This window comes from Notamacropus eugenii, chromosome 1, assembly GCF_028372415.1.
Source record: "Notamacropus eugenii isolate mMacEug1 chromosome 1, mMacEug1.pri_v2, whole genome shotgun sequence".
NCBI classification, from domain to species: domain Eukaryota; kingdom Metazoa; phylum Chordata; class Mammalia; order Diprotodontia; family Macropodidae; genus Notamacropus; species Notamacropus eugenii.
This window is the reverse complement of record NC_092872.1, coordinates 742,907,797-742,925,140: the sequence shown is the minus strand read 5'-3', so window position 1 is coordinate 742,925,140 and position 17,344 is coordinate 742,907,797. Positions and strand designations below refer to the sequence as shown.

At 45.3% G+C, this 17,344-nt stretch overlaps 1 protein-coding gene across 2 annotated transcripts in view; it reads right to left on the bottom strand.

Moving 5' to 3' along the window:
• DOCK5 (dedicator of cytokinesis 5) overlaps positions 1 to 3,568 on the bottom strand; it is a 247,758-nt gene extending 244,190 nt beyond the window's left edge. For both annotated transcript variants that reach the window (XM_072636751.1, XM_072636826.1), the window contains exon 1: positions 3,182 to 3,568. In XM_072636751.1, coding sequence (XP_072492852.1) covers positions 3,182 to 3,224 — 43 coding nt within the window. In that variant the 5' untranslated portion in view covers positions 3,225 to 3,568. The remainder of the gene's footprint in view (positions 1 to 3,181) is intronic.
• Between the last annotated feature and the right edge of the window lie 13,776 nt (positions 3,569 to 17,344).

Here is a 17,344-nt window from a genome sequence, read left to right as displayed (position 1 = left end):
AGATTTAAATATTTAAGGTATAGTGAAAAGAAAAAAAGGAAACAACCATTTGTAGATATATGTATATATGTACATACATAAACGTGCACATATACATAACACTTTCACACCTACTGTATGCCAGACACTGTATTAAATGTGTTTTTTAAAACCTCGTTTAATCCTTACAACAATTCTTTGAGGTAGGTGTTATTGTGATCCTTATTTTACAGCTGAGGAAATTGAGGCTAAGTGATTTGCCCAAGGGCACACAGCTAGTTAGATTCTGAGGGAGGATTTGTACTGGTTTTCCTGACTCCAGGCTCAGTTTTCTATTCACTGCACAGCCTGTTAAGTTTAGAGTCCAGAAGACCTGGGTTCAAATCTGCCTTCAGACCCTAATTAGCTGTGTCACTCTGGGCTGATGACTTAACCTAGCAATTTCTGTTTCTCACTTCTGTAAAATGAAAGGACTGAATTCTGTGGTCTCTATGCTCTCTTGTAGCTCTAAATATGTGATCTCATGATGGGAAGAGTTTTCAAAAGAATTAAAAGCTAGCAACAATCATTTTTTAAATGCTCCAAGACACTCCTAGGAAAAATACAAATGAGGCTAGCCCTGAAGTCTTCGTAACCAGCAGATTGGTGAAGGTGATCAAATAAATGAGAACTGTCAACGTTGGACAATGAGTCCAACACTGACAATAGCAAATGTGAGAATCCAGGAGGCGAATTAATACACTGCTAGCAAAGCTGAGTCAGTCTAACTGATCTGGAAAACAATTTGGAATTAAGAGGGAACAGATACTAAATGGGTCATGCCCTTTGACTCAATGATCCTACTTCTGAACATATACCCCCAAGGAGGTCACAAATGGCAGCAAATAACAGTATTTTTTGTGGTAGCAAAAATTAAAACAAACCAATATGGAAATCAAGTGGTTGCCACAGTCTGGGGAGGAGAAGATGGTTGCCCCATCAGAAACATCTCAGTGTAGAGGCCAGAATACTGAACTGGAGTCTGTAAGAACTGGGTTCAGCTCTTACACAACTAGTGCTATGCCTGTATGACCCTTGGTAAACCACTGAACCTCTCTGTGCCTCATTTTCCTCACCTCTAAAATGAGAATCATTCAAGGACCTCTATGGCTAACTCCCTCATTTAACCACTAAATCTAGGATCATATGAAACTACCAATAAGAGAAACTTGGGAAGACTTGTGGGAACTGATACAGATAGTACAAAATGTTCTTTCCTTTCCCTTTCTCCTCCCTCCTCCCCTCTTTCCCTCCTTCCCTCCTTCTTTCCTTTCTTCCTTGGTGGGCAGTGTGGATAGTGCTCTGAGCCTGGAGTCAGAAAGACGTGAGTTCAAGTCCAGCCTCAGATACTTACTGTGTGACCCTGAACAAGTCCCTTAACCCTGTTTGTCTCTCTTTCCTCATAAGCAAAATCTGAGCATTAGAAGAAAATGGCAAACCACTCTAGCAGCTTTGCCAAGAAAACCCCAAATGGGGTCATGAAGAGTTGGGTGGGACTGAAACAACAGAACAACCAAAGACATGGGGATTCTGATGAATGTAATGACCAATGATGATTTCAGAAGACTCCACCCCCTGGGGGCAAGTCTGTGCTCCCAGAACCTTAGTTTCCTCATCTTTAAAAGGAAGTTTGGACTGAGTACCATCTAAGGTGCTTGCAGCTTTATGATGCTCGGACTGTCTCAAAAGAGTGAAACATTAAGCACCTCCCGGAAGGAGGGACTACACAAGTTTTGTTTCATTGTTTTTCTTTCTTAAGCGGGGGAGGGTCCTCCAGAAAGTGACAAAGATCTAAGAACAATAGAAGTATTAAGTTAGTAACTTTTTTCCTTTTCCTTTTAAGATCCAATCCACACCTGGAGCGAAGAGGGAGAGCCTAGGTATTCTTGGCCAGCGTTTGTGAGCCGGTGATGAAGTCAGAGTTCAGAGAGCACTCAGTCTCCACCCTCTGCACACAACAGCCCCAGATAAGCATATGTGCTCAGATGTGTTCGGCTTGGGAAGTGCTGGTCAAGGCTGACTTCGAATCAGGACTTCGGTGCCGGGTCAAAAGCCCTCCACACCCCATACACACTTCCTGTCTCTCTCGTCACCTCCCTAGGTTTTCCAGGCTCACTTAGAAATCCCCGTAAGAGAAATTCTGTTCACTGCATCCCAGACGCAGGACGGAGGCCCCTCGGTGTTCGGTTCTAAACCTTAGGTCCACGAACTTAAAAAACAACACCACCATCACAAAACTATATATTTTGAAAACCGCATTTTCAGCAGAATCAGTTTCCTTTGTGACGCGGTGTATTTTCTTTTAGGCATTTCAAAAAGTTATTCTGAGAAGAGGTCCCTAGACTTCACTAGGCTGCAAAAAGGACCAGCACCCATAAAAGCCTGACTAAAGGAGTGTAATTTTCCAAACCCAAATCCCCAACTCCAGGGGGATTAGAAGCAAAGCCAGGACTGTGCTGAAAACTAGAAAGCCTCCAGAAAGCTGGGACACATGATCCTACTTCAAACATGCCAAGTTCAGTCAGTGATAGTCGCGTGGATAACACCGAACAGGTGAGGGCAACTTAATGCGCGGACTCCGCAGTGGTGGAGGAGGGGAATCCTCTTGGGTTCAATGGAGTCAGAAGGTCTAGATTCAAATTCTCCCGCGGACTCTTACTGCCAGTTGGTGAACTTGGGTATGGCCCCTAACTGACTTTCCTTATCTGTTCAATGAACGGGTTGGACGGTAGGGTCCCTGAGGTCCCTTCCAGTTCCTATGATCCTATGAACCCCAGCTATGCTCTGGAACTCAAGCCCCAAGCCATCAGCAACACTCCCTCCCCTGCGCCACTGGCAGCAGGGAGTTCAGGTCCAGAACCCCGACTGTCCAGCCCCTGAAAAAATGGAGTGGAGCCTGCCCTTCTCAACATCTCCCTAGCCCGGGGCGAGCCACTCCGGTAAGAGCCGCTGTCCAGAACCCGAACCTCGCTCGTTCCCGAAAAGACCCAAGCCTTCCAGTCTGCTCTCCCGAAGTCATCAGCAGCGCCCTTCCTCCCCGCGGGTCTGCAGACTCGGGGCTAGGAGCTTGGGCCAAGATCTCCCCTCCTCCCCCTCCCCGCGCGCCTCGCGATCTCCAGGGAGCCCACAGGAGACAGAGGACACGGGCTCGCGGATCACTTACCGACTCCGTATTTCTGTCTTTTGGTGGGGATCCAGCGAGCCATGGTGTGCGGCTGGGGGTGGGGGGCTGCGCCGCTTCCTCTGAGCGCCCCTAGTCCTCTGAGCGCAGATCCAGCTGCCGTCTCTGCTGCCGCCGGCCGCCCGCCAAACTCGCCGGAGCCCCCGGCTCTGCCGCCATGTTCCCGGCTGCCCGGGGAGCTCTGGAGGCAAACTTTGCTCGTTCGCTCTGCCCTAGGCCAACTTTCTGGGTCGCTTTCCTCCTTCGCGCTCCAGCCTCTGTCCGGTCGGTCGGTATGTCAGTGTGTGCAGGTCTGTCTCTCGGTGCCTCCCTCCCGGCCAGCCGACCCTACTCTCCTGCTTGCAGTTGGAGAGCCCCTGGGCCACCCCCAGGGTCACCTGCTGGCCACCGCCGCAGCCACTCCTCGGCCCCACCCCCGGCAACCGGACGGGTGGAGGCCGGCACCTCCCTCCTTCCCTAGCTGCTAGCCCCGAGCAGCGGACACACCTCCCACCCGGCCGCCCCACCCAGCTCTCGGGCCGGCCCTCTCGGAGCCGGGGTGGGGCGCCCCCCGACCACACCCCGCGGGGCGGCCCCTGAAAGAGCTTGAGCCGCCCAGCCTTGGTCCTGGCCCGGCCCTCCTCCGCCCGCCCCCTCCCCTCGTCCTCTCCAGCTCCTGCGGGCCCCTGTAGCTCTCCCTCGCTCCCCCTCCGCGGGTCTCCCCTCTCTCCACAACCCCTTTTCTCCTCTTGCCCCCGAGGATCCCCGCGCGGCTCCCTCTCTGCCTCAGCGATCCTGCTCTGTCTTTTCCTACCGCACTCTCCGCTCACCCGGGACCCAGCCCTTCCCACCGGTCGCAGCCGAATTAAGCTTTCGAGCTGACTCTTTGGCTCTTCCATTCCCAGCCCTCCCCCAACCAGATGCCGCCCCAGCTGCTGCTGCTGCGGCCCGGCCCGGCCCCAGTTGGGGGAGGTGGGCTGAGAGGAACCCGAGCCAGACCTTTGGTCAGAAAGCAAAAACCACCCGAGAACTCTAGATGGGGGGCGGGGTACTCGAAGTGGGATCCAGCGCATCCCTACAGGGTCCTAACTCGTAGCCTTTGGCCCTGCAGAGGTCAGACACCCAGAAAATTCAAGCCCGTGTTACTGCTAACGCGATCGGGAGGGAGAGAGACTACACTGCCTCCTAGAGCCCTCCTTCTAGGTGTCACAAAGAGGGGCATCAGTCCATCCTCCGGATGGGAAAACCAAGGCACTGGGAGACATCCCTTCAGCAGGCATTTACTAAACCCTGGAGACTTAAGGGCCTCAACCTTGCTACTCCGTGTCTTTGCATATTAGCCTTTGCGACCTCCCAAGGTTCTTCCAGGAACTCGAGACGTGCAGAGCTGTTTGTGACAGTACGTGCATTTTCTCGAGTTTCTAGATGAAAAACACTAAGGCTCAGAGGTTCTCTTTTGTATCTGCTCATCTTCGTGCATCTGGCCCCCTCCTCCAGAACGGCAGCTTCTTGAGGGCCCGAGCTGTATGGTTTTTGCGTTTCTAGTAAGGTTGGACCTGGTAGTGTCAAACAAATGCTCTTTATTTTGTTTCTTCGTTGGTTTGTTAGTTTCTCCCCCATACCCCCTTCCCCTGTGACCCTCAGGAGAAATCCACCTGCTTTTCTTCTCGTGGACAGCTCTGTAAGGACTCTGTGGATTACTACTGAAAAAAAAAAAACTCGGAAAGGCAATGGGAAAGGTTTATATCCCATGATTAAAGTAATGGTATGTGCCCTTGGCTACTTTATAGTATATCTTTAGGACTGAAAGGGATCTTAGAGGTCATCTAGTCTGATCCCTTTATTTTACACATGAGGAAACTGAGTCGGCTTTGGCTAAGTGAGTGGACTGAGGTCACACAGGTAACAGTGAAAAATCTCAAGTTCTGAATTCATACTGAGCTCTCATTTCCTCTATGTCATGCATCATCGCAGACATGAATAATAACTCTCTCTGTCTCCCAAAGGACTGCCATTTAGCAAGGAAGGAAAAGGGGCCAGGAGCATCTTTCATTTACTCATACAGTTGACAAGATCCCAGGGAGGAAATTATCCCTAAGAATTTTCCTCTGGTCTTTCCTGGATAACCCCTGGGCTTGAAGGTCACCACCCCCTGGTGGAGAATCACTGCCCTGGTCAACAGAAGACTGGCTGCCTGTCCATAGAATTAGGTAAGCATCTTAGCCTCTTTTGCCCAGCTCCCAATATCCCTTTTCAAGGAGGGTGGTCTGCTTTCTTTCTGTCCATGCCTAAAAGGATGCAATTGTTCTTTTAATCCATAGGCATTTTGCTCTTGTCTGAGACACAAAAGAGAGAGTATAGTAAAATATGGGGAAATGGGGTCAGAGAGGTTAAAGTGCCTCATCTTATCTGAGGGACTTTGAAAAAGCAGAACAGAAAGGCGGAATTCCTCTCTCTCAGGGCAGAACTTTACCCCTCCCGACCCTCTTAGCCCCAGTAGTAAACTCACAGATGTTTATTGACTTTCTTCTAGAAGCAGCCTGGTTTAGCAAAAAGAGAAATGGGCTTCAGTCAGCAGATGCTCAGCTTACCCTTGTGCAAATCACTTTCTCTAGGTCTCAGTTTATTCACCTCCAAAGTAGGTGGGTTGGATTAGATCAGAGATATCAGATTCACACAGCCCACAATACTCTCAAGTGGGGCCCAAACCTGTCAAAATGTAATTCCTATCTTATTTTAATGTGTTGACAGATTCATAAACATATGTGTTTTCTAAATCAATGTGCAGCCCGTGGGAATCCTTATGTTTCGTTTTGTGGCCCCTCCATTTCTATATGATTTTGACACCACTGAGTACCCCTAAGACTCCTATCAACTCTAAATCTATCACCTAATAAGGTCTTAACGTCCCTGACATTCTCTGATGTTATAATCAGCAAACAATAAACATTATTAAGCAGCTACCGTGTGCTAACAAGGGGTAACTAGGTGGCCCATCAGAGAGAGTCCTATGCCTGGAGACAGGAAGACTCACCTTCCTGAGTTCAAATTTGGCCTCAAACACTTACCAGCTGTGTGACCCTGGGCAAGTCACTTAACCCTGTTTGCCTCAGTGTCCTCATCTGTCAAATGAGCTGGAGGAGGAAATAGCAAACCCCTCCAGTATCTCTGCCAAGAAAACCCCAAATGGGGTCCCAGAGGGTTGGACAGAATTGAACAAGAACACAGGTAGTTAAATAGTCATCTCAGCATCATGATACAGGCATGTGAGATCTCTGGATTCCTTCAGGTACCTCCCACACTGGTCCTTTCTTACTCTTGCCTTCCTCCTTTCTCTTTTTTGTTGTTTTCTGCTACTTTGGAACTTGTTCTTGCTCTTATTCAGAGGAATTGGCTTCAGATCCGTCCTCTTTGTACTGTAGGTCTTTAGGCCAGGTTCTCCACCTCCCCAGGCCTCACCATCTTTGAAATGGGCGGGGGTTGGTCCTCTGAGGTCCTTAATCCTGTAATTTTGATATTACTTTGTTCAGTCATGTCCAACTCTCTATGACCCCATTTGGGGTTTTCTTGGCAGAGATAGAGTGCTTTGCCATTTCCTTCTCCAACTCATTTCATAAATGGGGAAACTGAGGCAAATAGGGTCAAGTGACTTTTCCAGAGTCATACAGCCAGTAAGTGTCTCAGGTCAGATCAAACTCATGTCCTCCTGAGTCCAGGGCCAGTGCCCTATGCACTGCACTACTGTCTGTCATATTGCTTTCAAGTTGGCCAAATGCTCTACATGCATTATCTTCTTTGGTCTTTACAAGGATTCTGTGAATTAAATGCTATGGATATTTTTATCCTCAGTTTACAAATGAGGTAACTGAGGCACAGAGAGGTTGGGATTTGTTTAGGGTCATATATCAGTAAGTATGTTCTCTAAGCCTAAATCTAAATTGGGATCTTCATAATTTCAATAACTTACTAACCTCATCATCCAAAAAGATTGAATCAGCTTTGGTACCAGTGATATTCATACCTTGTCAGTAACCTCTGCTCCTCTGTTGGAAGGGGCCCCAGAGGAGCCATCTCTTCATTTTCTACCCAGCTGCATTCCTTTGATTTCTCTCCCATGAGCCCTTCCTGGGTACCTTTTCCTCCTCCCCCTTACAGCTTCCTTTTTTTGTGTAGTCTGCCCCTGTGAGCTCCTTGAGAGCAGGAACTGTCCTTTTATTTATTTATTTTTATTTGTATCTCAAGTGCTTAGCACTGGTACATAGTAGGTGCTTAATATACTTTTGTTGACTGACTGACTGGTCCCAGGGACTTCAGAGATGAGCAGCCATATGGAACTTGGTCTTAGGAGAACTACGAAGCCACAGCAATATTGGATTTTTGAACCCTCGAGTATAGAAACTGAGGTTTAGTGAGATTAAGTGGTTTGCTCAGTCATCCATTCTGGTGCTTAGTCACCAGAAGCACCAGAAGCAAAATTGGCCCCTAGAGCCGCTGATGAGATATTTATAAAGCCCTAGGCACTTGCTATCGAGACAGGATTTCAACTCAGGTCTTTGTAGCTGCAAGTACCATCTAACTGCATCCATAGCCATTACCACACTCTTTTGGTCTCCAGCCCCTCCCTTGAGTATTTCCCTAGAATGACTCTTAGTTCTACAGAACTTTGCCATCTGCAAAACCTTCATTTTCTCATTTGATCCTCACAACAACTCAATGAACTTAGGCATTATTCCTGTTTTTCAGATAAAGAAATTGAGGCTCACTCAGAGAGGCCAAATGACTTAAGAAACTGCTGGTAAGTGGTAGTGGTGGGATCTAAAGTCACATCATACCAAACTTCAAGCCCATTTTGCTTCTGCTGCAGCAGGCTATTAACTAACTTTCCAGGTTAAGAACTTTCAATGACTTTCATTACATACTGTATTAATTTGAGATTCAATGTATGATGTTCAAGCCCTGTGCCCCCTAAATCTAGGTCCTTGGCTTTGTGCCCTAGGCTCAGTCAGCTTCCAAGATCAAGTCTTCTGTTCCCTACCCTCCTATTCTTAACAGCATTAATTGCTACCTTCTTGCCTTTGAACATGATAATTTACCAGCCTGGAATGTGTTTCCAACCTTATGGTTGACAGTATGGACCACCTTTTTCTTCTTGATCTTTTCTTAGTTTCCTTGATTCAACACTCTGATGGTGCTCCTACCTCTCTGACCATTCCTTCTGAGTCTCTTTTATTGACCTTCTTCTATCTTTTAAACTTGGTTGTCCTATAAGGTTCCATCCTTGATCATCTTCTTGATCTATATTTCATCCCGTGGTGATCTCATCTACTTCCGTGTTTTACTTATTACCTCAATGCAATTGACTCTCAAATCCATTTCTTCACGTCTGCTCTCTCTTCAGAACAGAATCTTCCGTCTATTCATGGTACCTCCATTTCCTTTACTCTTATTGATGTCTTGATTCTCTGCAGTCTGGCTTCTGAGCTCATCTTTCAATTAGAATTGCTCTCTCTAAAGTTGCCAGTGATCTCTTAATTGCCAAATCCAATGGCCTTTTCTCAATCCAGACCTTTCTTTATGTCTCTGCAACCTTGGGCATTATCCATCACTTTCTTCTCCTTCATACTTATCTGTAGGTTTTTGCATCACTGTTCTGTCCTGATTCTCCTCTCATCATTCTGTCCTTTCCTTCTGACTCCTTGGTCACATCTTCATTCAGGTCATGGTTGATAAATGTGGGTGTCCACCAAAGCTTTGTCCCTGGGCCCTCTTCTCTTCTCCCTCTATACTTTTTGTTTTTGTGATCTTTTCAGCTTCCATAGATCTCTGTCCAGCTGATTTTCAGATCCATTTATCCAACCCTAACCTCCAGTCTTGCACGTCTAACTGCCTCTTAGACATCCTGTACTGGATATCCCAAACTGGACACATCTTTCCTTCAAACACTCCCACCTTCCTAACTTCCCCAAATTTAGGGAAGTTAGTTAGCATAGTGCCTGGCACGTAGTAGGTGCCACAAAAGTGTTAACTAGTATTATTAAAGCTGTCAATAGAAATAAGCTTAAGAGAGGGGAATGGGTACTAGAATTGTGATGTCATTGATCTGGAGAAGTCTCCAGGAGGGAACTTTCTGTACCAATACTGGTCAGCATCTGCACTTGTAAGCTATAGTTTTAGACGATTAGGTGCAGCCCATGGTGGTTAAATGACCTGCCCAGACTCTCACAGCTAGTATGTATCCAAAGTTAAATCTGAAGCCAGATCTCCTTGGTTTGGAGGCTCTCTCTCCATCCCTGTGTTCAGCTCCTTCTCTGATTTTTATCTGCCTCCCCAAATTCCCCACAACCACTTATATTTGTAGATATGGAATACATACAAAGTCATTTGAGGAGTGGGGTGGGAGCAATATTAACAAATGGAAGCAGCAGATGATAACAACTGAGCCACAAAAACTTATTAAGCACCAACCAGTGTGCCAAGTACTCTTCTAAGCACTGGGGTTACAAAGACAAAGGTAAAAGAGTTCTTGCCCTCAGGGAGCTTCCATGCTAATGGGAGAGATTTCTGTGTGTTTGTCCTTCGTTGCCATCAGAGGAATGATGTCATGACTTGCACTTGACTTTGTTTTGAGTGAGGGAGGGCTGTGCAGGTCACCAGCCTCACTTCTGTTCCAGAGCATCTGAGTCCAGTGACCGGATGTTCATCAGGATGACTGGAGATGACCCAGATGCAGTGGGAGACCTTGGGCCCTTTAGGCCAAGGTCTTTGCAGGTAAAGAGCAACAGTTTCTATTGATAATCACTGTAAAACTAGGAGGGTCCAGGAGAGCCCTGGGCAGGGGGCCATTGGTGTCCCAGCTTCAGAGTGCTGTAGGTTTGTGTGTGTGTTGTAGGTTTAAGGTTTGGGGAAAGGAAAGAAGAGGAGAGGAGAGGAGAAAAGAGGAGAGGAGAGGAGAGGAGAAGAGAGGAGAGGAGAGGAGAGGAGAGGAGAGGAGAGGAGAGGAGAGGAAAGGGAAACTAGCCACCCAAGTCAATTGGGCATCTTTTGGCCATCCAAATTTACCTTCTTTTGGAGGGGAGAAGGAAGGAAAGGGGAGGCAGATAGGAAAGGAGGAGTTGACTTACCCAGCTCCAGCTGCGTCTACTCACCGGATTGTGTTTGTCCTTCATTGCTGAAGAAGACCATGCCATTGGAGAAATGATGACAGGACTTGCACTTGACTTTGTTTTGAATGAGAGAGGGTTGTGCAGGTCACCAGCCTCACTTCTCTTCAAGAGTCATCTGAATCAGAAAAGAATATGTAAAATAAAGCCTGAGGAAGAGTTGGAGTTAGATAGATGGTACCTGGGAAGCATCACTTCATCTTGTTGTTTAGTCATATCCAACTCTATGGCCCCATTTAGGGTTTTCTTGGCAAAGATATAGGACTACTTTGCTACTTCCTTCTCCAGCACATTTTACAGATGAGGAAACTAGGGCAAACAGGGTTAAGTGACTTCCCCAGGGCCACACAGCTAGTAAATATGAATTCAGGAAGATGCCAGGTCTGGCACTCCATCCACTGTACCCCCTGGCTTCCCCTATTTCATCTTGTTGTGGTGTTTGTCATTCATTCTTGAAGAGGACCATGACATTAAGATGATAACATGACTTGGAGTTGACTTTGATTTGAGTGAGGGAGGGCTCTGCAAGGTCTTTCCTCAAAGGACGTGAGGAATTCCATGCTCATAGATACAGTGTTGGCAGGAACCTCAGAGGTGATCCAGTTGAATCCTCTCATCTTGCAGATGAAAATACTGAGCCCCAGAGCAGTGAAGAGAATTGCAGGTAGTAAGGGAAAGAGTCAGGATTTGAATACAGGTCTTCTAGTGCTATGTCTAATACTTTTTTCACTATACCACCTCATGATAAGTTTATTTCAAACCAGAAGGTCCAAGGACACAGAAGGGAAGATTTTCTATAAAACAGGTTAGTTTTCAAGTGATCAAAGTCTACCTCACTGGGTTGTTGTGTAAACTGCTCTGAAATCCTCTAATTGTTATGTAAATATCAGTTATTGTTATTGTATATTATCCTGAAATTATTTCCAGGGGACCTAGATATTTTTCAACCCTTCTATGCCTAACTTTCTTGGCTTTCCATTTGCATTGACTTTCCTTTCCAGCATTTTGAGGTCCGGGTATACAAATCAGAGTATTTTAAGTTGATGATAATTGTCTTAAGAGGCTTGGGATAAAAGGGAGAATCTTAATTACAACTTTCAGGGATTTTCATCTTTGTCTTTCCAGACTGAGGTTTGCCCATTTTGTTAGATCATATGGTTAAAGCTCAGTTTGAAAGTCCATTTAAATCATAAAAGCCAAGCTGTACAAAGTCTCTTATTAAAATCAGGCTTAAAATTAAAGAGTCAAACAGATGGTTAGGGGCATTGCAGCATCGTTTCCAAGAGTGCCAATGACAACAGGCAATGTGGTGTCATAGGAGGCATCCTGATTTACCATCAAAGGACCTGAGTCTAAATCTTGACCTTGCCTTGGTTAACTGTGTGACCTTGAGTGAGCCCCCTCTACTCTCTGAGCCTCAGTTTCCTGAGTGGTTTGGACAAGCTCTGAGATGTCTTCTAGTTCCAAATCCCAGATCTTTCTCCTTAATTTCCTTTTCAAGAAGAAAAAATATTCCATTGACAGACATCATCTCAGACCCTGATAACACCTCCTGTCTCATGCCCAAAGTCTTCATCTGATTCCACTCTACCCCTAAACCAAGGGTCCTTAGGAACAGAAGAGTGGGTCTGAAGTCAGAGCCTTCTGCATCAGAGGTATTTTAGTGATTGCTTTAAAAACCCCAACGTAAAAGGCAGAGACCTCATATTAAATTTAAATAGTTACATGCTTTCTTTTGTGGGCTTCCCGGCCACTAAGTGTAGCCCTGTGTGCTAGAATGACTCTTTTTCATTCAGAAGCTTGAGATATGTTTAAATTCTTTGACCATTAGCAAGACTTGGCCAGGGCCCTGAGCCTTCCACTCATCACCTCTAGTGACAGTCTTCTTGTGTACCCTGAAAATAGCTGGTCTTTGGAGTTGCCCCCATAGCTGGCATTTGTGGGGTTTTATACATGTGCTGGCCATCATGGCATATAATGGCATATGCCATCATGGCATATAATGTCACAATTCATGGTGATGTTGATGGGTTTCCCTCAATGTTTTTTCTTTTCTTTTTCTTTTTTTACTCTTTGTTAGAAGGGAGAGCTGAGGAAGAGGGAGTATATATTTAGAAATGATGGTGATATAAAAACAAAAACAATTAATAGGTTTTTTTTACAATGACCTTCCATCAGCCTCATAATAACCTTGTAGAATTAAGACAACAGCAAATACTCCTATTTTTACAGATGATTTTTACTATACGTAATACCCCCATTTTTACAGATGAGGAAACTGAGACTCAGGGAGATCAAGTCACTCCTGTGGAAGCCATCAGAGAGCCAAGGGATCCCTGACGCTATCAACCACATAAAGTGTCCAGTCATTCTTTCCATAATTAAGGCTAAAAGAAACCTGGTCATCATATTAGGAAAAGGAAAAAAAAATCAGTTCGGTTCAATCAAAGCCAACAAGTTTTTGCTGACAACTTACAATGTTAGGTGCTAGGAATCCAAACACAGATTCAAAATAGTTCTTACTCTCCAGGAAGGTATGTTCTCTTGTGGAAATGGCATGTCCACAAATAATTTGTACAGGATAATTTGAAGATGCTGAGAATGTGTTATAAAGTCCCCATTACATAACAGTGATAGGGTACTCCCTACTAGAAGGCAGTATGCTGAGGGATAGATACATAGAACATTTATTAAGCACTATGTGCTGGGCATTGTGCCATGAGCTGGAGATACATCAAAAAGCAAACAAAACAAGCTCTTTGAGAGCTTGCACATTTTGTTGGGAGGAGGGAGAGACAGAAATAATGGCGGATGGTGGTTTGGTTTGCAGATAAATAAAGCAAAGAATGCAGTGTATGTATGTAATGTAACATAAATTGCATTTACTCTAGAGTCGGAGGCCCTTGGTTCAAACCAACCTCTGATATGCTTCTCATCTATTGAACCAGATGCAAAATCATATCATCTTCTCATGCCTCAGTTTCCTCATCTGTAAAATGAGGGGATCATTAGAGATGACCTTTGAGGTTCCATCTAGATCTGTAAATGTAATCATGTGGAGGGAAGGGACTGTTTTACTTTGTCTGTTTGGCCCAGAGTCTGGCAAAGAGCAGGGCCTCAATAAATGTGGGTTAAACTGAATTGAATTGACCCCTACTGGTAGCCTTGCCAGTCACTGGTTTGGGTTCTTTCTGTGACTTTGCACAGACTGGGTATTCCCTGAGAAGTGGGCAGAGTACCCTCCAGGAACTTGCCACTCACTCATCTCTCTCATTCATGGCCAGATTCCTGTTTGGTCAGCATTTCCCTGCCTTTGCAAGGAAGCAGACAAAGGGCTTTTAGTGTTGATTTCAGGATGCTTATTATGGTCAGGGCTAAGTGCTCAGAGATCCCTCTTGGGGGATTTTGATGAGACAAGCAATTACCAGTCACTAGCGTATTACAGTAATGAACTGGGAGCCCAGGTGAGATAGAATGGAAACCTTGTGATCGTCAAACCTATGGAAAGCCCAGCTCAGCACAGAAAAGACAGAAAGTAAGAATAATGCCCAAGTTGGAGCTTGGTTCAGTGTAGGAGTGAGGTTTCTCTTCTTGTGGTCTTGGCTGAGAGAACCTTTATTGTATTCAGAAGGTGCTTACTATTCATCTTCAGCTGCCTTTGCCCCTATCCTCTTTGATCAGCCAAGAAAACAAGTGTCTGATTCTAAGATTTTCTTTGTTGAACAACTGAGTTCCTTGTAGAGTTGCCAGCTAGGGAGAGGGTGTGGAAAGCCTTGTGAGACTAAGGTGGGAGGTTGCTGATTCAGACAAGAAGGAAGAGAGAAGTAAACAAGGGAGGAACAAGGTAGGTTGAGAGAGAGCATGGGTTCAAATCCTAGCCCTGGGTGACCTTCAGCATTCTAGTCTATCAGGCACTTACTTAGTAATTGAGGACTACTTGGATGGTACCATGTTTGGTGTCGAGGATACAAAGGGATAGAAGCTGGATTTATGATCTCCTTAGTAAAGGGAAACTCCAGGTGAGGAAACTTCTGATGTTGGTGAAGGAATGATCCATTGAGTGCTCATCGCCAGGAGCAAAGACACAAAAAGACCTAGCATTCTCCAGAGATATTCTCCTTATGATAGGGAAGCCAGCACACTTTAAGGTAGTTGGGGAGAAAGAAGGTGAACTCAGGTAAGCAGGAAAGACTGCCAATAGTGGGGCATCAAGCTAAGAGTCTCTGGGGACATCAGCAAGGGAAGATTCCGTTATTTTCAGTCAATTCTCTCTCTATTCAGATAAATCATATGGCATAGTGAGCAGACCTCAGAGAGTCAGGAAAGCCCAGATATATGCCCCGCCTCTGAGACAGACTGCTTATATGATCCAAGGCCAGACTCTGGGCAGCCCAGTGCACTAGGCAATTTATTATGACTACAACATGCTGAGCTGTTACTGGTCTGCATTGGTAGAAGGAATTTTCTTATTGGGAGCTCCCTATATGAATGGACAAGCCATCTAACTTCTCCAAGTCTCAGTTTCCCCACCTGTAAAAGAAAAGGTGATGGCCTCTAAAGTCTCTTCTAGGCTGTCATTCCATGAAATCACCAGTTCAATCAAAACCAAACCAAAATATTCCACTTCCCAAGGCAGGAGATTTAACTGAGACATTTTAGGGAGAGTTTCAACAATGGGAACAGATTTATAAGTGGATGTCCTCCTGTTGGGGATTGTGAAGTAGAGGTACATGTAATAGCAGGGGTTGTATTAGGTGACCTCTGGCCTTCCTTCTAACTCAAAGATACTAAGATCTCATGAAAAATGAAAGCTTTTCTGGGCCATGCTGGGTAGTGGACCATTCTGACTCTCGGTGGACACACAATGGCACCATTCATTTAAGCCTCTCTTCTCTCTCATTTAAGCCTCACTGGACCTCAGAGAATCAGGCAGGGACATCTTTTAAAGATGCTGAAAAAGAGATCCCTACAGACTTCATCGAATCATAAACCTAAGCTATGAGCCCATTGGCCTAAGACTTCTTAACCTGGGATCTAGGAACCTTTTTTTTAAGTTGATAACTATCTCAATAAAATTGGTTTCCGGTATGATGCGATGTGTCTTACATGATACACTTAAATGCATTAGTCTGAGCACCAGTCAATAAGCTTTGACAGACTGCCTGATGAGTCCAGGATTAAAAAAAACAGTTAAAAACTGCTCATTTACTCCAATGCTTACATTTTACAGAGAAGGAAACTGAGGCACAGTGAGGCAAAAGGACTTCCCTAAGATTACATGGTGGTAACAGTGGGATTTGAATCTCGGGCCTCTGACTTCATATTCAGTGTTCTTTCTATTGGAGGTCTTGATGACCTCTTAGATTCCTTTTAAAATGGAGAATCTATGATTCTGTGATCCTCACGAAGGCCAGAGAAAAGCCTTCATCCCTTCTTATCTAGAGTCTTGCGATGGACTCTTTGGATCTGGTGCCTCAGTCTCTCCCCTCCCTAGCACCTTCTCCACCTAGCAGCCAAAGCGATTTTGTTTATACGTAGATTGGATCAGGTCACTCCTGTACTAAATAAACCCCAGAGCCTTTATATTGCCATTAAGCTAAAACACTGACTCCTCTGCTTGGTTTTGAAAGTCTTTCACAACTTGACCACAACTTATCTTTTCAGCCTCATTATATATTATTCCTTTCCTGTACTCTACAGTCAGAAGTGTCCTCTCTGCTCCTCACATGTGGCACATTTCCCATCTTGATGACTTTGAATGGGCCTCTCCCATGCCTGGAACACTCTCCCTCCTCTGCTCCAACTACTGACCCCCCTGGTTTCTATAAGTCCCAGCTAAAATCCCACCTCCTCCAGGAAGCCTTCCCTGAACCCCTTGTCACCTTTGTTAATTCTTTCCTATTTATCTTGCATGGTGCTTGCTTTCTCCGTATTTGTTTACTTGTTTTCTCCCCCATCACACTGTAAACTCCTAGAGGGCAAGGACCATCTTTTGCCTATTTCTGTATTCCCAGTCCTTAGTACGGTGCCTAGCACACAGTAGGCACTTTATAAACGTTCATTGAATTCAATTGAATAGAATCGCTTTCTTCCTTCAAGCTCCAGCTCAAGTATCCCCTTCCTCATGAAGGTCAATTATTAATGATCTCCCTCCCTCACTACCTTGCATTTATTTTCATTTATCCTGTATTTATGTTAAAAAAAACGTTTACAATATCTCTCTAGGTAGAATATAAAGTCTCTGCAGGCAGGGGCTGCTTCATTCTAATCTTTGTATCCCCAGTGCCCAGCACATGGAGATGGGGAGAAAAGACTGAACTTGACATTCCAATGGTATAGGAGGTATAATGAGGCAACTCCACTGACCAGTGCACATCCAAACCTTCTCTACAACTTATGGTATTAGAAAGTTGCCTGGATCATTGAGAAGTTAAGTGAGTTGCCTAGGGTCACGTAGCAGGACGAACTCAGATCTTCTGCCCTCTGAGACCAACACATTATCCATCATACCACGCTACCTCTCTGGGGATACAAAGTCTAAACAAAACCGGTAATCCCTCCTCTCAAGGAGTTTACTACATTCTGCTTGGATGGGTTGGGATCTCAAGCACCTACTACAGTGCTGGGCACATAGTAGGTGCCAAGTAAATGCTTGGTGAATAAAGGAATGATTTCAAGTCACCTCTCTTGGCCTTCCCCTGCAAAATGATCTAGCCATTCAATGGGTCACAGTGTTGGCCATCTTAATATTTTCATGTTCGACGTAACATTAAATCAGACTGGAGTTGACCCCTGCTCCTTTTACTCACCCTCTCTGCTTTCTAAATTAACGTTTGGAATGTCAGTCCCCTTCTCTGCCATCAGAAGCAGTGCCCTGGCACACAGAGCTTAGGAATGTTCCCATCTAAGGGGTTTGTCTTTTGTGGTGTTAGCCACTCACTTGTTGTCTCATGGTCCTCTGAACGATTCCTAAAAGTTGGCACTTAGAGTCTTCAAGAACCCAGCT